At 37.1% G+C, this 25,930-nt stretch overlaps 1 protein-coding gene across 1 annotated transcript in view; it reads left to right on the forward strand.

Moving 5' to 3' along the window:
• HECW2 (HECT, C2 and WW domain containing E3 ubiquitin protein ligase 2) overlaps positions 1-25,930 on the forward strand; it is a 246,869-nt gene that overhangs the window by 173,363 nt on the left and 47,576 nt on the right. The window contains exons 17-18 of the mRNA XM_007447815.1: positions 14,332-14,415; positions 21,408-21,517. Coding sequence (XP_007447877.1) covers positions 14,332-14,415; positions 21,408-21,517 — 194 coding nt within the window. The remainder of the gene's footprint in view (positions 1-14,331; positions 14,416-21,407; positions 21,518-25,930) is intronic.

The raw sequence follows: 25,930 nt of genomic DNA on the forward strand, positions 1-25,930 counted from the left end.
AGGAATCAACATTGTGAAAATGACTGTACTACCCAAAGCAATCTACAGATTCAATGCAATCCCTATCAAACTACCACTGGTATTTTTCACAGAAGTAGAACAAAAAATTTCACAGTGTGTATGGAAACACAAAAGACCCCGAATAGCCAAAGCAATCTTGAGAAAGAAAAACGGAGCTGGAGGAAAAAGGCTCCCTACTATACTACAGACTATACTGCAAAGCTACAGTAATCAAAACAGTATGGTACTGACACAAAAACCGAAATATAGATCAATGGAACAGGATAGAAAGCCCAGAGATAAACCCGCACACATATGGTCACCTTATTTCTGATAAATGAGGCAAGAATATACAGTGGAGAAAAGACAGCCTCTTCAGTAAGTGGTGCTGGAAAACTGGACAGCTACATGTAAAAGACTGAAATTAGAACACTCCCTAACACCCTACACAAAAATAAACTCAAAATGGAAGGCCAGACACCATCAAACTTTTAGAGGAAATCATAGGCGGAACACTCTATGACATAAATCACAGCAAGATCCTTTTTGATCCACCTCCTAGAGAAATGGAAATAAAAACAAAAAGAAACAAATGAGACCTAATGAAACTTCAAAGCTTTTGCACAGCAAAGGAGACCATAAACAAGATGAAAAGGCAACCCTCAGAATGGGAGAAAATATTTGCAAATGAAGCAACTGACAAAGGATTAATCTCTAAAACATACAAGCAACTCATGCAGCTCAATATAAAAAACAACAAACAACCCAATCCAAAAATAGGCAGAAGACTTAAATAGACATTTCTCCAAAGAAGATATACAGATTGCCAACAAACACATGAAAGAAAGCTTAACATCATTAATCATTAGAGAAATGCAAATCAAAAGTACAATGAGATATCATCTCACACCGGTCAGAATGGCCATCATCAAAAAATCTAGAAACAATAAATGCTGGAGAGGGTGTGGAGAAAAGGGAACCTGCTTGCACTGTTGGTGGAATGTAAATTGATACAGCCACTATGGAGAACAGTATGGAGGTTCCTCAAAAAACTAAAAATAGAACTACCATACGACCCAGCATTCCCACTACTGGGCATATACCCTGAGAAAACCATAATTCAAAAAGAGTCATGTACCAAAATATTCATTGCAGCTCTATTTACAATAGCCAGGACATGGAAGCAACCTAAGTGTCCATCAACAGATGAATGGATAAAGAAGATGTGGCACATATATACAATGGAATATTACTCAGCCATAAAAAGGAATGAAACTGAGTTATTTGTAGTGACGTGGATGGACCTAGAGAGTGTCACATGGAGTGAAATAAGTCAGGAGAAAAACAAATACCGTATGCTAACACATATATATGGAATCTAAAAAAAAAGAACCTAGCGGCAAGACGGGAATAAAGATGCAGACCTACTAGAGAATGGACTTGAGGACATGGGGAGGGGGAAGGGTAAGCTGGGACAAAGTGAGAGAGTGGCATGGACATATATACACTACCAAACGTAAAATAGATAGCTAGTGGGAAGCAGCCGCATAGCACAGGGAGATAAGCTGAGTGCTTTGTGACCACCTAGAGGGGTGGGGTAGGGAGTGTGGGAGGGAGGGAGATGCAAGAGGGAAGGGATATGGGGACATATGTATATGTGTAACTGATTCACTTTGTTATAAAGCAGAAACTGACACAGCATTGTAAAGCAATTATACTCTAATAAAGATGTTAAAAAAAAACCTCACCGTATAATTCCAGTGGCCCATCCAGGTGTCTTAACCTCTGGTCTAGACACTAATTTGATCATTAATTATGTATCAAGTTGTCCCTCCTATTATTTTGGTTATGTGACTTCTGTGATTTAATTTGAGTTTTCAAGTCCTTATGCTTAATTTTCCAATTAGGTTATAAGCTCCTTGCAAGTAGGGATCTCATCCAGCTCATCATTATTTCTCCTTCCTCACTGCTGAAATATCTAGAATAGCACTTTGCATATATAGTAAATGTAGGTATATGTCGATATGAAATGTAGGTATATGTTTATATGAAATATAATTTACCAGATATCCTTCTTATGATGTTCTTAGTCTCTCATATCTTTAAAATCGTCATTACTTTCTAAAGTTTCTAAAGGCTAGAAGTACACATAATTTCAAGTATGATAGTACAAACATTGCTTATGCCGAACTCCTGGTTTCACATAGTTAACATATAACTCAGGTTTCAGTGTTTTCCCCAACTTGATAAGCATGCTGTTCTCAGTCAGGAAAAATTATAAAAATTATATAAGCTTTAATTTTGTATATTTGTATATTATAGCATCTACTCAACAGCTCATGGTCCTCTAGAGAGTCTTGTAAAAATAACATTGCAGAAATTAGCCCCTCAGTTTTCTAATGAGAGATCTTAGAGGTTCTGGGCTGAAAAACAAAACAAACAAACATACAAACAAAATCCCTGCTCTTTCGCAAAGCACAAAATAAGGAGAACTCTATTTTCTCTCTTTGTTACCAACTTCAGCCACAACCCCTCCTCCCCCCTCGTCTAGTCAATATCTGTTCCTCTGAAAGAACCGTGCCGCAGCAAAAAGCAAGAAAAAGGGAACTCAAGAAGTTTTCTACTTTTGCTCTGCACCTCGACATTATTATTAATTTAACATGTCTTCAGATCTCTTTAATCAGAGAAATAAGATGATATAATCTACCTGAACAAGGCATCTAACATCATTACTCTTTTTTTTTGTTTTGTTTTGTTTGCGTTACGCCGGCCTCTCACTGTTGTGGCCTCTCCCGTTGCGGAGCGCAGGCTCAGCGGCCATGGCTCACGGGCCCAGCCGCTCCGCGGCACGTGGGATATTCCCGGACCCGGGCACGAACCCGTGTCCGCTGCATCGGCAGGCAGACTCTCAACCACTGCGCCACCAGGGAAGCCCTAACATCATTATTCTTTAATGACTTAAGAGATCCTTAACCAATCCTAAAGAAGAAAAAGCTGCAGGCCCCTTTGGTAGCTTCCAGTTTTGTTTTTGTTTTCCTTTCTGCTTTTTAGAGTCTTAAAAGGCTCTAATCTCCTAAAGATTGTTGAAGATTTTTATTTTTTAATGACACCGGGGATCCTCAGTTAAGTACAATCTCACGTGGTAGTCTATTGCTAAGATATCATTTGATAGGTTTTAAAATAAATTTCCATCTTATTTCAAAACTTACTTATAAATTTCCTTTTACTCTTTCTATAGCTATGGAATTTGACCATAGAAAGCATGAGTGGTCATGACAAGTAGAAAGAAGCAGGAACTTACATCAATGAGATAATGCTCTTCCTCTTACACAGAGTGTGTGTCACAGTGTGCTTTTAGTCTGAAAAGCTGTTGATAGTTTAGCATTTTACTTATCATAACAACATAATGCGGAAGTTTGTACATCTAAAGGAACACCCTGTTTCATATAGTTAAAAACTGCATTGTAAGGAGCATTCCCACAAATGAAGGGGCGGGGAACTCGCTGGGGTTCTTCAATCTCATATTTCAGTGATAAATTTGATAAGACATTTATGCATGGAATAGAGCCACTGATTGTGTGTCAAAGCTAACTGTGGACCTATATTCATATCCCGAGCTCTGTATTCACTGTTCATCACCCGTGGTACAGCCACTTAAAGGAAATATCCCTTCTTATTTTTTGCATAACATAATGAGGAAATAAGCATCAGCCCTTGGGAGATTCAAGTAGGTACACCTCTGTGCTTTGTGATTTTCTTGTTTTGCTTGCAATTCCTTGCTATCCAGAGGATAGCAAATAGTTTGTTTAGTTTGTATCCATATACAGCTTTCTCCTCCTTGAGACCCGCCTTGTGTATCTTTTCCTGTAGAATGGCTATGGTTTTTCATGCATTGGGATGTGGCTTTTGCTTTCAACTGCTGTTTTCAAATCACCACTTCCTCTAACTTCATCTATCAAGCAAATGTGCATGCTACCAAGTTGTCCTCTTTTTTTTTTTTTTAATCTCAGAAGAGTTTTGCTCAGAAAACTCAACATCCAGGAGTCAGTACCACCTCCATCAAATGGATCGAGTCCCATTGGATTACTATATCCTACTCTTGGTTCTCAGTGAAAGACAGTAATCCTACTAAAAAGCTTTATAACATTAAAATAAAATGCTCTAATATTTTATCCAAAGACAAATGTATTCATTTAAAAAACAACCTTTTAAGCATATTTTACAGATGAATGTAATGTATACAAATTGAAAAAACTTTTTTGTGTACAACATTGTATTATGAACAAGGAGCTAAGTACCATGAAACTGAATTGAGTTGAGAATTCCCCTTTTGTGTGACTATTGGATTCAACCAGTAAATCTACTCCCTACTAGTCCAACTTTCCTCAGACATCAGTGATAATTATTTTGGGCTCTAGGTCAATTCCTCCTTGAGTGCTTCCTAAAAAAATTTCCTTCCCATGAGGATGTGATCTATGATACCTTTTTTTTCTCTTCTGGATAAATTGGGCCATTTCCTATTTTATGTCACTGGTAAATCAATAACTTGGAAGTCAAGAAATTCTGAGCTACAAAAGGTAAATGAGGTGCTTCCCTGGTGGCACAGTGGTTGAGAGTCCGCCTGCCGATGCAGGGGACGCGGGTTCGTGCCCCGGTCCAGGAAGATCCCACATGCTGGGGAGCCACTAGGCCTGTGAGCCATGGCCGCTGAGCCTGCGTGTCTGGAGCCTGTGTTCCGCAACGGGAGAGGCCACAACAGTGAGAGGCCAGAGTACCGAAAAAAAAAAAAAAAAAAAGGTAAATGAATACGTCTCTCAGGGTTCACCAGAATAGAAGCAAATGCAGACTCTGACCTTTTATTTCTTCCCATAATCCCATTTTAAGAGCCCTAGAATTTTGTTATTGCTAAAATTATACTCTTAATTTCGTTTTCATTTTAAAAATAGTGCATGCCATTGTGAAATTATCAAGCAATACAGAATTTTATGAAATAAAAAGTTAAAGTTCCTAAAAGCTGGCTTTCATAAAACAAATCCCAGTGTTCAAAATTTCTAACTTATTTCTTGTCCAGTTTTCTAACAGATGAGTTTTTCTGTATTTACTATTGGGCTGGAAATATTAATCTCAGTTAACATCTGATCTACTTGGTCAAAATAGCATAAATTTCCCTTTGCCAATCTTTATGCATTTTCCTGTTATGACCTGCCTAGCTCTGTCTCATCGTCTTCTCCTAATTTGTTTACTGTTCTCTCAGATGTCTGGAACCGACATGACAAACTTTCCTGTTTATGTAACAGGAAAACTGCATTGAAACTATTATTTTCCTATGAAAAATTTGCATAAGCATAACTACTGAATTTTTTTAAACACCTGATTAAAATAATTTATTGACACCACATAGTGTTATTTGGAGAGTTCTGGTCTGTCTCCCAACTGGGAGACCAGCATTAATAATGACACTTAGAAAGTAGTAGAATATAGATCTTAAGAGTTCAGGTTTGGGGTCAAACAGACCTGGTTTGAATTCTGGCTCTGCAGTTTACTCACCAGACTTTGAATGATGCATTTAACCCCTCCAGCTCTTAGTTTCCTCATCGGTAAAATGGTGATAGGAATTGCTAACTTGCAGTGTCCTTTTGAAGATTAAATTTGATAATGTATTTACAGCCCCTGGTACAACGTAAGCAATAGAAAGCATACAACAAATTTAAAGTAATATTGTATTAGTAATCTGTCCTTCACTTCTTTATTGTATTACAAGGACTCCGTTTAAAGTAATTTACCCCTAAATTTACTGATTCTCAATACCATTATCCCTAAGACTGATCATATGCATATGTGGACATAGTTAAAATACGGGAAGGGTACCTTGAGTTCCATAATTAACTTCTATGTAGGAAGGTTTTCTAGTGTTGTGCTTATACTGTGTCCTATAGGAAGCTTTGTTCTAAAATTTTTTACATGTATGTGATGAAACAAGCCTTGACTGCTCCATGCCTGCACAGAGGACTGAGACTTCTGGCTCAAGGTTCAGTACAAATTACTGAAGGCCAAACATCATGGCAAAGTTATTGACATAACATTTTAGAAGCCATCCAAAGTTGAATTAAAACATCTTCTCAGGCAATAATCTTCTTGTAGATCTAATGAGAGGTTTGAGATATTGCTACCTAGGGCAGTAAGGAACACAGATTCTTAGTCCCTGATATCTATTCTACGGCTTCTGCAGAAGGAATAATTGCTGCTTATGTTTTCAGTGAATGGATATGCCAAGATGTAGTAGTGTATAGGTTTTTGACATGTACCTCCTGTAAATGTCTAGTTTTCACATTTTCCATGCGTGGAATCTTGTAACTATTAATTTTTAAAGAACTATACAATCACTTAAGATAAAATAGGCCCAAAAGAAAATCCCTCATAGCCAAGATTAGTTTAGATTCTCTTTAAGTATTACACCCAGGTATTTGTTAAGCCACTTTCCCATAAATAAAGTTCCTTCATATAACTTTTCAAGATTCCCCAAATTACGAATATGTTCAGCCACTGGATATTTATCCGAAGCCTTGTATTGTCTGGCTAACAAATGATTCAATCAGGGTTTTCAAACCATTTTCTTACATGAAGAATAACCATGTTTTAGGTGTGTCTGTTCCACTATTGATTTTTGCTATATTCTGTTGCATTTATCAAGAAAAGAGTTCAACAAAATATCATCTTTCTTCAGTAGCTCATCAGATGTGGACTCTGTGTGGACCAAAGAAAAATATCAGTATGGATTCCAGCCTCAATGCTTTTCCCAAACTCAAGAGAATAATAAGCCATTTCTAAAGTCATGGAGAATGCATTACCATTTGTGATAGCACAAAATGGTTTTCAGTGAAATATGATTTTTACATATATATTTAAATTTCTAAGTTATTAGTAAATCAGAAGCATTTCTTACAAAGCAAACAAAATACACATCCCCTCTATGTTACAAATAATGTATTTTTTTTTTCTTTTTGGTCTTTCGCAGTGGGTTTAAATAGTTATGGAAACCGTCTTCAGAAAAATTTACTTGGCTAAAGTTAAAATCTCCTTATTTCATGCACATTGTCCTACATACAAATGGGTACATCCCATTGAATAAGTCATTACTCTCTGTTCCTTGAGGGTACATTTTACAGAAAACATTCTTGCAGACCCATCAGGGTGCCATTATACCAAAAATCAGGTATCTTATGTGTCTGAATTTTATAGCTTACAATAGAAATGGCATGATATTACCATCTGTGCGTAAAATGTTTAAAGACATCTCGTATTTTTCTACCATATGTTTTCTTACACACTTTATTCCAAGTCAAGTATAAGCTACATGAAGTCAAGATATGTAACTTACTCATCTTTTTTAATCCTCATGGGACCTCACATCTTATATTGAATAAAGTGGGTGTTTGAGAAATATTTGGTAAATTAATTTCATAGCAGTATATTTGGGACTTAATGATAGCACCTAAAACTATTTATCCCAAAGGGCAAGTAACTACATTTCCAGTACACAAAATCACATATATAAAGAATCCATCTTTTTAATACAACAACTTAAATATCTTTGTATATTCCAGTATGTTATTTTAGATCTCAGGAAATGATAGCATAACAATTATTTATTTTGAAAACTTGGCTAAAATTCTCTAGCACATAGCATTATTTTGAGTATTGAGATGAAATTCTGAATAATGTTCTCAACTTTTTAAATTACATTGGGATTTTGATGGGGATTTTTTTTTAATTTTTAAATTACTTTGGATACGATTAGAATATTTAGTTTTCCATTTTTTATTCTACAACTACAGTTTTTTTCATGTGTTCAACTCCTTCATTTCCTACAGTAAAATTTTCTTATTTATTTATTTAGGAACTGAATGTTTCTTGTCTAGGTTTTCTCAAAGTATTTTATGTTTTTGTTTCGGTTGTGGGTGGACTTTTTGTTTTTAGTTTTCTAAATAATAACTGCCAAATCTAGAAAACTACTAGTTTTTGTAGTACTATTTTCCAAAAATTGGTGCCTGAAGTTCTTTTTTCCCTTACCTTGTCATTTTATATCACTGTTAAAAAAATACTGCCTTATCCTTGTCTACCCCTTTACATGCTCTTTAACTGACTTATCCGTTCTAATGTCTTATATTATAACCAATTGGGGTCTTTTGTTTATATACATATATTGATTTTAAAATAAAATATATTCATATATAACATAGTTTCAATTCCTGAATATATTTTCAGTTAAAACATTTGTGATCAAATACACAATAAATTATTATAATTCATAAGAAAATATAAACCACCAGTTATGCATTCTAGTATACCCTACATACTAATTTTTCAGAATAATGATGGGCTTATCGTGCAAGCTGTTAGAATGCCCTAGGTAAGGTGTCTTATAACCACATGTTTTTTTGTATAATAACTAAATTCCTTTTTTAGAGTCCAAAATGGTTTTGCTTTACATAGAATTTTGCTTTATTGAGAATAATGTTTCCCATTATCCATTGAATTATGAGAACTGTAAACCCTTCATATGTATTATCTCTTTGGTACTCACAGCATTATTTCAGTTTTATGGAGAGGTCAGTGTCTTATCTACTGCATGTCATAGAAGTACTCAATAGATATTTGTGGAATTAACCAAGGTAAGTAGCATGGTTAAAATAACTTACCAACAACAGAAACAAAAAAAGGAGTATATGACTAGACATCTTATTTTGCTCTATTTTCAGTAGATGATTCTGTCCATTGAAAAAGTAATAAATAATTATGAGGCATATCTTATAATATACTCAATATCTTAAAATGGTTGAGTGCTACTATATAATAGTTCTGTGCTAAACATTTTATTTGCATTTGTTCATTAAATCCTTTCCACCAACCTATGAGGCAGATAGTATAACTATACTTACTTCAAGATGAGGAAACGAGCAGAGAGTTAAGTACCTCTCTGAATTCTTAGCGCAAAGTTGATTTATATCCATTTAAAACAAATATTGCCTCTACATATATGGCTAACTGATGTCACTTCTATGTGTCCATAAGAATCACGAGATAATAATGGACCTGTATCTCCAAACCTAACCTCTATAATGGGAAGTAGAAAGAAAAGTTGACCTTTCTACTGCCTGGCTCTTACCCTTCAAGTCAGACCATGCCCTGTGACTGTAATCAGAAATATGAATGATCGGTACTAATTTTCCTTTCTTGACGTTACACCATCAGAGAAGTCATGGGGATTTCTCTAAAATTGCCCTAAGGCAGTTTTTAACAACATATATATTTTTGAAGGTTTCCTAAACTGTATCTACAGGAACCATGTGTGTGCAGAGTCTACAATCCAGCGAGTGTTGTGGTTTAGAGGCATTCTACTTTAATTTCACCAAAATGTTGGTTGGTTTCAATGAGGATATTTTCTGCGGGAATTCCGGTCTTGAGACTATGTTCCTTATCCTCAGATGATCTTCTTCTTGAGTTGATATTCTGGGGTGATTCTATGCATTTGAGGAAGTGGTTACCAAGGTCTGAAGGCCATGGGCATCTGAGAGACAGCAATAGCCAGCGACTTTTTCCTGAGGTTGTCACTATGTCTACTACAGTAGACACTACAGTCTACCATCTGTATAAATCTCTTAGTTATAACAGCTATGTTTTCTTATTAAGAGGTTGCCTTTACCTGTCTTTGTGCTTCCTACAGTGGGTTCTGTTTTAGTAAATAATCTAATGTTAGCTTTCTGATTCTCTTTTCTCCACCACAACAAAAAATGCTATAAATATAAGTTTATTCCAAATACTGAGTTGGACGCAGGGAAATTTGTTAGGAGCCAAATCTGTTTTGGTGTTAACTGATCATGTGCCTGGTTTGATTTTACTGAGCACTTCTTGTGTGCACAGTATAGTGCTAGGTACTTGGAGGCACAAAGATAAAGGAGGAAGAGCTTTTGCCCTCCAGAATCTCACAATTCAAAAGGAACTGAAGTTATAACTGAGTGGCCGTGTGAGAAAGTGCGGTGGAGGAAATGCTGGAATGTGCTGTAAAGGGCACAGTGAGAAACATGCCCATGCAGAGACGGTCAAATGATAAAATGTTATTTGAATGTAATCTTAATTCTCATTATAAACCACTAAAATTGAGTAGAATTTCTTCATTACAGTGAAGGCAGTAAAGAAAGAAATTAGAGGACTGCCATGGATTCCTTCTAACTCTATAAATTTATAAAATAAACTTGAATAAATATATTAATGTAACTTTCAAATGTCCCTCTAATCAGAGTCATATGAATCATCAACAACATTTCTCAAACTTGTTATGTTTATTTCAGACACTGGGTGGACTCATGGAAATTTTTAGGAGCAAAATCTGTTATTTTCCATCCTAAAAGGAAAAGAAGCATTGCAGATCTGCAATGGTGATTTTAACCACTTTTATTTTAATGAAACTTAAATGTGTACAAATATAAAATATGCGTAAACTTCTTATCCTTACAGCTTTTATAAGCTATAAAACCAAAAGAAATATAAAGTAAAAACTAAAAAAATAACATTTGAATTAATGATATCATGAGAAGGTTTTGTTTTTCAGAAGCCAGATCACCAATGTTGAGACCAGTGTCAGTGGAAAGATACATTTATGCTTTTGGTTTCACTTGTGTTATGACTTGACTCTTTTGATTTTGCATCTAATGGTATATCGTGCATCTGTGGCATTATTGTTGTCATCACTTTTCTTTCTTAACAAATAGCTTATTTTTATCTATGTGAAGAGCCAGTTCATTTAATGGTGCACCCCCAAGTACAATACTGAAGAAAAATATATCATTAAACGTACCCTGTGATGATTCTACTGCCACTTTTCTACTTCTAAACTGTATTAAAACTTTTGTTCTTAGAATAAACCATAACATCTTTTTTGCTTTATTTAGCATAAATGCATAATTCACTTCTTAAGTCCATTTATTTTGTTTTCTCTTTAGCCTATGGCAATTTATACATACATTACCTTGTCTCACTTCATCATGATCATTTAATTTGCAAATTAATACTTCCAAAGAAAAGTTTTGTCCTTTTAAATGGTGAAAGAATTGCGTGTGAGTAGCAGACAGGGACTGTTACCATATTTAATATCAAGGCCCTGCTCATCAACACCCTGAAAGTTCACCTCTGATCACTTGGCAACAAGTGTTTTGTAAATGCAAACATGGGAGGTGAAGTCACTTAGTGATGTTGAGTCATGAATGTCATCTAGATTGTCCAAAATAGCTTACCTCATGTTAGCAGTTTTGATCATCAAAGTGAAAACACAGCATTTTAAAATTCTCCCAGAACTCAAGATTATGTCTGTAGATTTCTAGTAAGCAGTGATGCCAGTTTAAGAAATACTGGCCTGGGCCTTCCCTGGTGGCGCAGTGGTTGAGAGTCCGCCTGCCAATGCAGGGGACACGGGTTCGTGCCCTGGTCTGGGAAGATCCCACACGCCGCAGAGCGGCTGGGCCCGTGAGCCGTGGCCGCTGAGCCTGCGCGTCCGGAGCCTGTGCTCCGCAACGGGAGAGGCCACAACAGTGAGAGGCCCGCGTACCGCAAAAAAAAAAGAAGTACCGGCCTGTAGAATATTGGGCAAGGACCTGATAACCGAGGAGTAGTTCCCATTTTTTCCCCTTCAGGAAAGATTGTTGACATTTCTGAGGATGGCTACTGACTTCTTTTTCTTCCTCAGCCTTGATCTGCTTTCTTGACAGTCAATAAACCAATGCCTTCTTTGTTTCTATGTGAAATAACTTTATGAAGGACTTATTAGAAGAAGAGTGGGTATAGGGCCTAAACAGAGCTCAGTTAAGTGAATGGAATAATTTAAATATTTTCATGTCATACTGGAATTGCCCATGGACTGTCTCTCTTCCACTGCACCATGAACTCTTTGAGAAAGGGGCTGTGTCTTACACCCAGTTGGATTCCCAGTATGTGGTACCATGCCCAGCACACAGTAGGCACTCAGAAAATGTTTGCTGAATGAACGCATATTAATATAATAAAGTCCTTAGTGGTGTGATGTACATCAGATAACATGCTCCAGTGTCTTGTTCCGGAAGCACATGACCCATCACTTGCCATTGTGATAAATTAGCTGGGCCCATAGAGAACTAGTCTCAGCCTGCCTCTGGTATGTTCTGGCCCAAAGAATCAAACCAGTTGCCTTCACTGCCTCATTAGGTAATATCTGGAAAATGATGAAAAGTTTCCCAATTGGCATGTTTACTCTGGTGTCTTTCCCTTTCCTTCCCTCACCCTGTCATCCTTCTGACTCAGGAAGCTATGATCTGTTCCTTATTCACAGGCTATCACAGGATACATACAAGCCATAGTCCGGAGCATGCTATCTCTTTCATCACTCAACCCCTTCTGTGTGGTTCCAGTTAAAGGAGTGGAGGACAGTGCTCAGCCCGTTTCTTTTCTCGTTGTGTTCGGTTTGCCTCGTTCATTGTGGTGGTAGACTAAGGAGATAAACTGTGTATTTATTGGAGACAGCTTCTGATTCTTCAAGATCAAAGCATATTGTTACTGACCCTTATAAGAGTACTTCTTTGGTCAAGTTCATTGTTTTCTCCAAGATAACTTTTCTCTAATTTAGCTTTCTTTAAACTAACTTTTACATCTCTTATCAAAAAACCATTTACCAGATAATGGGCCTTGGTTTCTGTCATGTGCTTCAGACATATGATTGTAACACTCAAGGAAAAATGTTCTGCTTGATTTGAGACTTCAGACTGAAATAACCTTAAGCAGAGAGGAGAGGCTGGACTTTCTCTTCTGAATAGTTTCTTTATATATATATATCTGCCATTCATCTATATGTATAGCTATATCTGTATCTATATTGCCAGTAGCTAGCTACTATATATAGTATATATAATATATAATATAGCTATAATATAAAATTTCATAATATGAAATAAGATCATATAAAAATTATATAAAACATATAACATTGCTACTGGTAATAAAGGACCAAAAAGAAAAGTTGGTAATATCAAAGATTACGTGCATCATATGCTAACAGGTTATGTAAAATGGATCTAGGCGGAAGCCTAGGACTAAACTCTGTTTATCATTCCCAGTAAGCTGTGTGGCTAAGAGCGTATCAGTTGACTTTTCTGTACATTAGGGAATTTCTCATCTCAACAATTAAACCTTGCCTTTCACCTCATTACTTTCAAGCCTGCATGCAACTGAATTAGAATTTGAAATTTGGGAATGTGAAATTCATTAGAGCTTTGTGTAAATATCAAATAGGAAAACAAGATGCTCTGTGGGAAAGAACTAAATCTAAATAAATACTTACATCAGAGATTGATATTTTATTTCATAGTATACAGGAATCAGAATATATTGTCATTAGCACTTAGAGTAAAATTGTATACTTGTGTCGGCCCCTATGTTCCTATCAAATGTAATGCTTTCAGTACCATAGTTTATGTTCTTATTTTTTGTCCTCATCTTATCAAAATTGATATGGTGTGCTTTGAAATGGCATGATGTAAATGAGGGGAAGCAACCAGGAAATATTTTACTGAATTTATATTCGTACAAAGAATTGAAACTAGCAAAACGATGACTTATCAAACAAACAAAAACTTGTGTTATTACATATAACTATAATAAAATACTGGTCCAGATAACTCACATCATTGTGTTTGATATGTATATGTACGTTTGCACAAGTATACACGCAATCTATTTCACCAACTGTAGTAACTGAAAATGGTTTAGGTTTCAGTTATTTGAGAGGGCCATATGCTTTTATATTGAATATATAATTTATAGATACTACCTGCTTCCAAGTAGGAATGTACTCATTACACATAATGTAGAGGTATATCCTCAGGAAAGTAAGTGAATATCCCTACACACTCCCTTTTTGGAATAAGAGAGAATCAGCCTGAATGGTCCAGACTGTTGCTTAGATTCAAGCCCACAACAAGGCTTTTAACTCAAAGCAGAAACTGAGTTTTATTGGTTGGATGGTGCTGCTACCCATGGTAGTATTTAGGCAGCAAAAGATGAAAGCAATAAAATAATTTTTTTGGCAGTGTTAGAACTGGGTGATGTTCATGCTCGCGAGGTCCTCCTTGAAGGCAAGGACCATGTTTTTCTTGGATGTGTATTCCTAGGACACAGTAGCTGCCATGTAATAGTCCCCCAAAAAATGTTGTGACCATTGTTAAAAAAAAAAAAAAATGGTGCCTAAAGTACTGAGTTATGTCCCAAAAGTCTACTACACATATTTGAGCTGTTTCTTTGCTTGAATAGGGAGAAGATCCAATTTATCCGAACTGAAGGGACCCCAGGATTGGTGCGTCTTTCAAGTGATGCCGACCTTGTTATGTTGCTGAGGTATGTAACTGCTTCTTGAAGTAGGAAGTCTCCTTTCGTCAGGCATCGTGGAGCATTTTAGAAAATAACGTGCCAATATTGGCAGCCTATATTCTTAAAGACTCGTGGAATACTCATGTGAAAGGTATAAGATGCTGATTTAGTGATAATTCATTTCAGATTTCATTTCTTATCACTGGAATCAGTTTGATTTTGTTCTCACCCTGCTGGCAAAGGAGGTGGTACTGGAAAGTCTGTAGAGGCCAATGAGTAGAATGTCCCACCACAGAATGGAGTAGGAGGTTATACCTGGCTTGCCTCATCAGAGTAGAAGAGAGGTTGTATTTATATTTTCGTCCAAAATTTTTTTCTCGAAAGGTGTTTTGTCCCTGTTTGCTGATTTGACGTTATCTATTTACTTTATGGTTTTGAGAATTTAAGATGGGAAATCAGATAAGAAAGTTGAAATTTGGTCACTGGTACTCACTGCCGACTTGATAGACCTTCCTGATACTGACCAATTATATTTTCTTTTCCGATGGTTAGGTGAGCTTTAGTTTTAAACTTTAGAGTAGCTTAGAATGGCAAGTTTTCAACAGACTTTTTCATTTTTGATATTATCTCTCAAATGTAGGAGATCAGAGTGAAATAATGCTTTGCTGTACCTAGTGACTGGGGCACCTACTACTATAACCTTCATAGGCTTAAAGGGAAGTCATGCTTGGCCATATCAGCAATGTTTTATTTATCTCAAAGTGCTAATAGTCTCATTCATACTATTTATGATAATCTTAACTCTAACCATTTCTACTGCGTGCTCGATAGTTGCCATATTTGTAAAACTAAAGCCAAAAAGTTATTTTCTTTTACTCTGTGGTTGGAGCATAATTCAAAGGGATATAATCACTTTCCACAGGTATTTCACTTCATTTTATCATGAACAAGATGTATTGGTGGTTGGGCGTCACTTCTCAGCCCAGGTGGTGACCCTCAACTTGTGGTGTTCTGGCAGTTCTGAAAGCAGGATGTAGCATGTTAGATACTCGTGAAGACTCTTGGGCAATTAATATGGAGTATGATGTTTCTACCATAGTTTGGTTGCTGATAAAGTAGTAATATTTATTATAGAATTCTGGCTGAGATAGGACTCTTTTGATTCATTCTAGAAGTCTGTGTTTTTTTATTTAAAGAGTTCTACTTTTGGAATTAGTAAAAACAAAAATGATTGCAAAACAGAAATCATGATTATTGTTCACCTGTCCTTAGTTAAATAATCCTTAGATGGTATAGTCCTAAATATTTTGAGTTACAATATAGTTTATAATATTTGTACATTGTTAAACACCATAGTTGGCATGAATTTCTATATGTTATGTGGTTGAATTTTAAAATATTCGAAAACTGATTTATATATAAAGAGCAAGGCTACATTTTTGCCCTTTTGGGAAAATAAGCATGTTTTCTGAAGTTGAGCCTTTGGAGAAGTGTGAGAAATTTACTTACATGTAGTAGCTTTATAATTATTACATACAAATGACAAATGATGTTATTTAATTCTAGACTTTTACTTCATTTGGATGAGCAAATAAATAGTTGTACGCTGTGACACAATATATTACATGTGCATGCTTAATAAATAATATTTAATGATTATTGAAACATTTTGGGATATTCTCAGCTCCATATTTTTTATTTTACTTTGGAGTTTGAGTCATTTGAATCAGTAACTATAAACTCAGACAATGGACTTGTTGGATATGTAGATGGAGTCTCTGTTTCTGTTTTTATACTTTGTCTATTACTTTCTTTTTTGTATTTAAAAATATTTATTTTCTTGGATGAATTTTGTAGTATGTGAATTATATTTTAATAAAAAAATTTTTATTAAAGTATAATTGATTTACAATGCTATATTTATTTTAGGTGTACAACATAATGATTCAATGTTTTTATAGATTATACTCCACTTAAAGTTATTATAAAAATATTGGCTATATTTCCTGTGCTGTACATTATATCCTTGTATCTTATTTAATTTTTACCTATATACATTGTCTATTTCTTAAAAAGGAAAGTCACTCCTGGTACAAATGGACTTGAATATCATCAGCAAGTTGCAATGTAGAAATGATATAGCTCTAGGAAATTATTCATTTTAAAATAAACCCATGTAAGGTTATTTTCCAATATAGCTATTATAAAACTCAAGAACTTTAAAATAACTTTGTTGTATTTGTTATTGGTTATTCTATTTCATGTATTCTGTCACTAACTCACCTAATGTAAGAAGTGTGCCTTTAACAGAGCTTATATAGGAAATGATTGATAAATTTGGCTACATTAGGATTCTTAATTTTATGTAATGAAAGACACCACATATAAAGGCATAAAGAAGGCAACAAACTAGAAGAATATATTCACAACACATAAATATATCATGAATCCATAAAGCATGCCTTTAAATCAATTTGAAAGAAAATAACCCAAAAGAAAAATGGATAAAGAATATAAAAAAGGGGCTTCCCTGGTGGCGCAGTGGTTGAGAGTCCGCCTGCCAATGCAGGGCACATGTGTTCGAGCCCTGGTCTGGGAAGATCCCACATGACGTGGAGCAACTAAGCCCGTGTGCCACAACCACTGAGCCTGCGCTCTAGAGCCTCTGAGCCGCAACTACTGAGCCCACGCACAACTACTGAAGCGCACGTGCCTAGAGCCTGTGCTCCGCAACAAGAGAAGCAACCGCAATGAGAAGCCCGCGCACCACAACGAAGAGTAGCCCCCACTCACCGCAACTAGAGAAAGCCCGCATGCAGCAACAAAGACCCAACACAGCCAAAAATAAAAATAAATAAAATAAAGAAATTAAAGAAAAAAAAATATAAAAAGGCATTTCAAAGGAATTGAAGCATGAATAGCCAATAAACTCATGGAAAGATGCTAGTAATCATAAAATGCAATTTCAAATAATGAGATACTATTTCATACTATTAAATTTGAAAAAATCAAAAAGTCTGGTAATACCAAGTGAGAAGTAGGAACTCCATGTTTTCTGGGCTCGATGGATTGCAATTTCTACAACTTCTTTGGAGGACAATTTGACAATATCTTGTACAGTTAAAAAGACATATACACTATGAGTGAGCAGCGCTGCTTTTAGCTAGCATGGAGCTCAATATCAGAAAAACAAACAATTCAATTAAAAATTGGGCAGAAGATCTAAATAGACATTTCACCGAAGAAGACATACAGATGGCCAAGAGGCATATGAAAAGATGCTCAACATCACTAATTATTAGAGAAATACAAATCAGAACTACAATGAGGTATCACCTCACACCAGTCAGAATGGCCATTATCAAAAAATCTACAAACAATAAATGCTGGAGAGGGTGTGGTGAAAAAGGAACCCTCCTGCACTGTTGGTGGGAATGTAAATTGATACAGCCACTATGGAGAACAATAGTATGGAGGTTCCTTAAAAAACTAAAAATAGAACTAACATATGACCCAGCAATCCCACTACTGGGCATATACCCTGAGAAAACCATAATTCAAAAAGAGACATGTACCACAGTGTTCATTGCAGCACTGTTTACAATAGCAAGGACATGGAAGCAACTTAAGTGTCCATTGACAGATGAATGGATAAAGAAGATATGGCACATATGTACAATGGAATATTACTCAGCCATAAAAGCAAACGAAACTGAGTTATTTGCAGTGAGGTGTATGGACATAGAGTCTGTCATAGAGTGAAATAAGTCAGAAGGAGAAAAACAAATGCCGTATGCTAATATATATATATGGAATCTAAAAAAAAAAAAAGGTACTGATGAACCTAGTGGCAGGGCAGGAATAAAGACGTAGACATAGAGAATGGACTTAAGGACATGGTAAGGGAGGGGGAAGCTGGGGCGAAGTGAGAATAGCATCAACATCTACCAAATGTAAAACAGTTAACTAGTGGGAAGCAGCAGCATAGCACAGGGAGATCAGCTCAGTGCTTTGCGATGACATAAAGATGTGGGATTAGGAGGGTGGGAGGGAGGCTCAAGAGGGAGGGGATATGGGGATATATGTATGCATATGACTGATTCACTTTGTTGTACAACAGAAACTAACAGTATTGTGAAGCAATTATACTCCAATAAAGATCTATTAAGGGCTTCCCTGGTGGCGCAGTGCTTGAGAGTCCGCCTGCCGATGCAGGCTCCGCAACAAGAGAAGCCACTGCAATGAGAAGCCCGCACACCGCAACGAAGAGTAGCCTCCAATAGCCACAACTAGAGAAAACCCGTGCGCAGCAACGAAGACCCAACCCAGCCAAAAAATTAAAAAAAAAAAAAAAAAAAGATCTATTAAAAAAAAAAGACATATACACTATGACTGAGCAACTCTGCTTTTAGATATATACTGTATTTACACTAAGAAACTGTATTACCTGTATACAAGGTGATACATACAGGATATTCATTGCACCATTATTGATAAAAAGCACACAGTTGGGAAAAAAGTCAGTATTTGTCAAGAAAGGTATGGATAAATAAACTAATACATTAATAGAATGGAATAGCAGGTAAAAGTAGTAAATTAGACCCTTATATATCAACACAGACAGATACCAGAAATAGATTGTTGAATAAAAAATGTTCAAGAATTCAGTATACTTATGAAGTATTTAAATAATTTTTTAGCAGTGCATAAGGCAAAACTGTATATTGTTCGTCTGTACATATGTTGCAAAATATCAGACTATGGAAGGATATGTTAAAGTCATGATAGAGGCACTCAAAAGGGACTTCATATACATAACATGCATACCCACAGATATATAGATACATCTATGTATAGATATATAGACATCCCTAAGTATGCATGTGTGTTTGAAGCAAAAGTAATAGGGTTAACATGTACTAATCCTGGATGATATGTATTGAGTGGTTTTATGTTATTCACTATCTCTCCTATATTAAATTTTTTAAGTAAAAAAATTTCTCTCTTGATAACGATTTCTGCATATTGGTTGTATTTAAAGGAAGTAAGTGTCATGAAGCAAAGGACACAGGTATAGATGTTTGAGGAGAGGGTGCTAATTCCTACTTTTCAATTAATTTAGCTATGAATTCCTAGACCTTTATGGTATCAACTGTTTATATGGCATTTTTCCTTAGCAATCAACTTAAAATTCACATTATTTCAATGGTTATTGATTTATTGAGAAAGAGAATTGACTGTTTCAGGGCTTAATTTGGTATTACAAATACAATTACTTATTGCTTCTATTTCTAAATCTTTTGACTTTTATAGTTTAAAAGTGGAAATATGGCTTAAAAAACAATGGTGTCGGGCTTCCCTGGTGGCGCAGTGGTTGAGAGTCCGCCTGCTGATGCTGGGGACGCGGGTTCGTGCCCCGGTCCAGGAAGATCCCACATGCCGTGGAGCAGCTGGGCCCGGGAGCCATGGCCGCTGAGCCATGGCCGCTGAGCCTGCGCGTCCGGAGCCTGTGCTCCGCAACAGGAGAGGCCACAGCAGTGAGAGGCCCACATACCACAAAAAAAAAAAAACAAAAAACCTATGGTGTCTAAAAATGTTTTTGTGATCGTGGTTTAGCAGATGTGTGCAGGTGAATGAAGAACCAGAGAAAGAATTATCAAGTTGTTATTGCATTGCTGTAACCCAGGGTCCCTCAGTCTTAAAAGTATTGACATTTTGGGCTGGATATGTCTTTGTTGCAGGGAGCTATTCTGTGCATTGTAAGATGTTTATCAGCATCCTGGCCTCTACCCATTACATGCCGAAAGCACCCCCTCTCCCAGTTACGCCAACCAAAAACGTCCTCAGACATTGTGTGATGTCCCCATAGAGTGTGGGGAAGGGCAAAATAGCCTCAGTGGAAAACCAGTGCTATAACCCTTAGGAGTTCTTTCCTTAAATCTTCGCAAGACTAAACTGTTGCCACTTTTTCTCAATGCTTTTTGAAAACAAGTAGGTTTCTAGATGTGACCAAGTTTGAGGGAAAGCTACTCTTAATTTAAAAACACAAGTACTCTTACTTATATTGTTGATTCTATTTTGTCAAGTGTTTGTATATTTGAGAATCAGTAGGACATTTCTTTATCATAACAGTTAATGAAAAGTCTAGGATTCCAAGATCTCAGATCCCTGGTTACTATCTTTTAGGAGAGTATTAGAAATTTCAGTATGGAGGAGAAAGAAGACACTAGGTTGAATAACATCAAAATCTTCACATTTGAAAAACATTATAAAGCCAGACTAAATGAGGAAGCTTATTATTTAGCAGTTGTAATTATTTAAGAGGTGTTTTGTTTTATTTTGCTTTTAATTCTCCAATGAAATCCCGAACTCTTTGAAGGCTGAGACCATATTGTATGTGTCTTGGAATGAAGGTATGAACATACTTTGTGTATTTACTTTGGGTCTTCCATAAACATTGTCTCTTGTGTTCAACTCATATACCTAGACGTAAAAACCCAGGCTATTTTCAGATGAACGTGCAAACTCAAACTCATTTAAAGTAACAAAATAGAGGGGCTTCCCTGGTGGCGCAGTGGTTGAGAATCTGCCTGCCAATGCAGGGGATGCAGGTTCGTGCCCCGGTCCGAGAAGACCCCACATGCCGCGGAGTGGCTGGGCCCGTGGGCCATGGCCGCCGGGCCTGCGCATCCGGAGCCTGTGCTCCGCAACGGGAGAGGCCACAACAGTGAGAGGCCCGCGTACCGCAAAACAAAAAAGGGACAAAATAGAGATCATGCTGTCCAAAGTTGGTAGGAAAACAGGCAAATAACCACTGGTTTCACAAAAGGTGCAAGAGCCAACTGTTTTTGTCCCACAAATTACCTGCAGGAGAAGGGAGACAGGTGCTTTCTTTGGGACGTGAACTGGACCTCAGATGGAATTGGTCAGAGTGAGAGATCGACTTACTCATTGTGTAAACAAGGCATTTACCCACCTCTTTGGCTAAAGTATGCATTTTATTTCTTGTCTTTCCCCAGTTTATTTGAAGAAGAGATAATGTCATATGTGCCTCCACATGCCTTACTCCATCCCAGCTACTGTCAGTCCCCGCGTGGCTCTCCTGTGTCCTCTCCCCAGAACTCGCCAGGTGAGTCCACCAGCTGCATGCAATTTCTCTGAGGAGTGAGCCCTGAAGTCACATGTTCTGTCCTCATAAAGGACAGTAAGGGAACACTTTGGGTACCTCTGTACTGTTAGCACAGGTGCATATTCTGTGGTACTTCCTGTCTCTTAAAACTGGCTTGTTTCCATGGGGATTTATTTTGACAGGAAAAAATGACATTCCAAAATAGGATAAATGTCAGCAGTATGAAATACTCAGATGTAGAATTTACTTTTCATTGTGTTATGTAGTGCCTAATATATCTTGGAAAATATTAGGGCACAAAATACTATGTTAGCTTTTTGGATTTAAAAAGTTCTAGTTAGGAGATTGATTCAATGAATAATAAAGAGAAATCTCTATTTTCACGAAATATTATAGAATTAGAATTAGTGAGTTTAATGGTCTTGGATAATTTTTTTCCTTTCAATAGTTACTTAACTGCATTAGATAGGAAGACCAGAGAAACATGGGCAGGTAGAACATGCTGATAGATGAAATTGACTAAAAATTTTAAGTTTAAATTCTTTTTGAAAGGGGTATGGTGTGAATGGAGGAATGAATGGATGAATAAATAAATAGTAGATAATGCAGCTTAGCAAATGAGTTATTTTTTAAGGAAGGTAGTCATGATGTTGACAGAACATCAGCTCTATTTATCCTTATTATAAGCGATATGTAGTTCACACTGTAGCAGTTATCAGAATTTAAAACTATTTTAATAGAAATCCAAACTCCGTATGTGACACTAAAAGCTGCTCTGTGTTCTCTGATATATAACACCTATTTTCATATATTGGTATCATAGTGAAGCTACAGCATAACTGAATACCGCAAACATAAAAAGGTCTATTAATTTGTTCATTTAATAGAGATTTATTGAGCATCCAGCTGTGATCCAAGCCCTGAATTAGACCCTGGTTCTACAAAGATGAATAATACAGTCTCTGCCTTTGAAAATTCACGGTGGGGCAGTAAGTCAACAAGTGACTCCAAAAGCTCTGTGTTTAGTCCTATAATGAAGAAATGTGTGGGAACACAGATGTGGGAACAATTCTTCATTCAAGATGGGGGTGGGGTGTTTGGGGAAAGGTGAAGACAACAGGTATAAAGGGAAGCCTTGAAGAATGTTGAATAGGATTTTACCAGGTGGACCAAAGGAATGAGGACATTCTAAGGAGTAGCATGAGCTAAGCCACAGAAGCATGAAAGTAGTTTAGGACAAATTAATAGATACAAGTAATGGCAAGTTCTCAAAGCGCAGGTTGGAAAGATAAGCTAGAGTTGGTTGACCACTGAAGCATTACTTTGCACTCCATGAGGAGCCACTGAAAATTTACAAACAGGAATATCCTGTTTCATAAAGTTCAGTTTGGTGGCCATGTGGAGGATGTATTAGAAGACGAGAGACTAAAGTTAGAGAAACCATCTGGGAGGCTGTTGTATTAACCCAGGTGACATGATAAGGGCTGGACTAACAGTGATAGAGAAAAGGGAGTTAATTCAAAGGCTATGTTGGATGTAGAGATTCTAGAACTTTAAGTCCAAGTAGGGAAGCGTCAAGGCAAATTCTAAGGTTCTCACCACATAGACTGCTAGACAGATGGTAACACCATTTACCGAGAAAGGGAAAAGGTTAGACTGGAGGGGAGAGGTGAAAGGCTGGTTTGAGACATGTTTTGTTGAAGAATCTTTGGGCCATCCAACTGGAGATGGAAACCCAAAGACAACTGGAAACAGAGTCTTGGAGCTCAGGGGAGGTTAGCAGCTAGGAATACAGGTGTCCTGGCGGCAGTTGAAGCCCATTGGGTAGACAGAGGAAGTAGGGAGGACAGGTCAGTGAAAAGAAGAGAAAATAGGGGATGGTGACATGAGCAACTCCAATATTTAAGGGAGGAGCTGAGGGTGCAAGTGAAAGTGAGAGAGCCAGTGGATTTTGGAAGAGGATTAGGAAAGTCTTTTCGGGGAAGCCATGTTTCAAGAAGGAAGGAGTGGCCAACAGGGCCAGGTATTCAAAGGAGTCAAGAAGGATGAGGCCTGAGAAGAGGCCATTAGATTTGAAAATCATGAAGTTATATGTGGCCTTTGCCAAAGCAGTTTCTATGAATTAATAGGTCATGAACTGGAATGTTACCAGTTACAGGATGCTAGAAGATGTAAAGTAGAAGACAGGCATGAAAAATATTCTCTTCATGAAATATGGAAGTGAAGCAAAATAAGGCAGTACTTAGAAGGAGAAGAGGAATTAAGGAAGGGATTTTAGGACGGGGAAGTTGAGCATGTGTGTGCGGAGGTCAGATAATGTGGGTGGAAGGAAAGTGGTTTGTTGAATGGGACGAGGAAGCAGCGGTCAGCACAGCACAGGCCCGTGGGAAGGCAGGACACTGGAGGCAAAGCACAGGTCAACTTTGGAACAAGGTAGCGACACTTATTTTGATGATACAGGATGAAAAGATAATAAGTATATGGCTCTACGGGTAAGTGTAAAGGTGTAGGGGGAAAATTAATGGAATTCACAGCTGGCCTCGGTCATTTACCCACTGTGTGTGACTTTGGGCAGTTTACTGCCTTTCCTGAATTTGAATTGCTTTCTCCTTGAAACGGGAATGATAGTAATCACCTCCCATGGTTATTTGGAGGACAATGCCTCACCTGGTACCTAAAACATGTCAAGCATCCAATAAATGTTAGTTTATCCCTTTTTCTCTCTTTCTGGAAATCTGAGAAGTCTAATTTGTCAATATTTGAACCACTAATAACTGATATATATATATAAATCTATATCATATTTTCAGAACTGGCTGCCTAGATATTTAATCATTCTGACTGGCCTTAATCTTAGCTAGAACCTACGAGGGGGTTTAAATGGGTTGTCCCTTCACCTCATGCTTTATGGCTAAAGGAATGAAGCTCTGTGGAGTATTGCTCATCCCAGTCAAAGCTCTCTTTTCCAGACCTTTTCTGTGGCCCCTCCTCCTAGAGAAAAAGTAGATCACCGGATTCTTTCCCTTCTGAGCCCTGCAAAGGCATGTGCTCTCGGTGACAGGCTGGACTTGAGACTCTGTGAACATTCTAAATGGTGACTAAGTTTCTTCTTTTCTTGTAGCATCACAAATGTACCTAAGTAACCCATGGTGGTAATAAATGCATTCTGGAAGCAGACTGAGAGTTAAACGTTTTCCAAAGACATGTCTAACCCAAATATATTTAAATTGCTAGCAGTGTTTGTGGTGGTTTTAATTTTCAGGAAGAATCATCTCCATATTTTTGGCCTACTCTATTTCAGTGGACTTTATTTGATCTTGAAATCGGGATGTACTGCCTGATATCAATGGAAGTAACTATAACTAATTCCACATGAAACAAGGGCAGGACTAGCCTTATTTACCCTGTGGAGGAATCTTCTGTTTCTTTGAGTGAAATAGCCTCTTCTATCAGTACTCCTAAAGTTCTTATGAAAACATTTCTAACAGATTTTTTCAAGTTGTCTGATCCTCCTTCTTGTGACTAGAATTTCATCCCTTTTAGTGGTATGAGAATAATATTGGAAAAATTACGACAATCATAAATTTTAATGATCTTCTTTCAGAACACCCAGGAACCTGCTAAACTTTCCATACTTTTCCCCATTCCAAGGCCGTTTACATGTCTTTTCAAGTGCAGGAGAGAGAGGGGCTTTGGAAACTTGGACTCGCTGCTTTTTGCAGCTGTTAGAGTGCTCACCTAAAATTTGTCAAAATTTTGGAATGTGAAGGTTTGTTTTTCTAGGACCATTATAATGCCAGTCCCAACCATAGCTATGCCAGAAGGAAAAGATCTTTCCAATTACCATATGGTTTATTATGCCAAATATAGGAACCAGAATTTTATTTAAGGACTTTTTGTAGCTGCACATTTCTAGGAATTGAAATGCACGAACACCTAATTTATCTAATATTGTTGGAGGTGTGCTTACTTATGTGAATTTTCCACGTGACCAAAGCTGTGACATTAGACATCTGAGAATCTCTTTAACCCACCATTTGCTGAGACTCTTTCATAAATACATTATACTTCTCCCTGCTTCCCTAGACACAGTGTCTTGAGGATATTTCATGGTTCGGGGGGATCAGCATACAGAGCTGTTATAACTTGACTAGAACTGGACACTCTGGAAGCCAGTAGAGCACCAGATCACACTCAAGAGAAGTAAAACAGACCAGAGAGCACTGAAGAGCTTTGTGGGTCTTTACTGAAGGCTGTCTTCAGGGCAGTTATTTCTCTCAACACACAGTGCACCTCCTTAAGGACTTTCTTTTCCCATTTCCCTCCAAAGTCTTAGTATCCCAGCTGCTGCTTATCTCATCTGCTCTTTTCACAAATATTCTCTCTTCCTTCCCCTCCCCTCCCCCTCCCCTC

Source organism: Lipotes vexillifer, unplaced genomic scaffold (assembly GCF_000442215.2).
Source record: "Lipotes vexillifer unplaced genomic scaffold, Lipotes_vexillifer_v1.1 scaffold555, whole genome shotgun sequence".
Classification (NCBI taxonomy): Eukaryota; Metazoa; Chordata; class Mammalia; order Artiodactyla; family Lipotidae; genus Lipotes; species Lipotes vexillifer.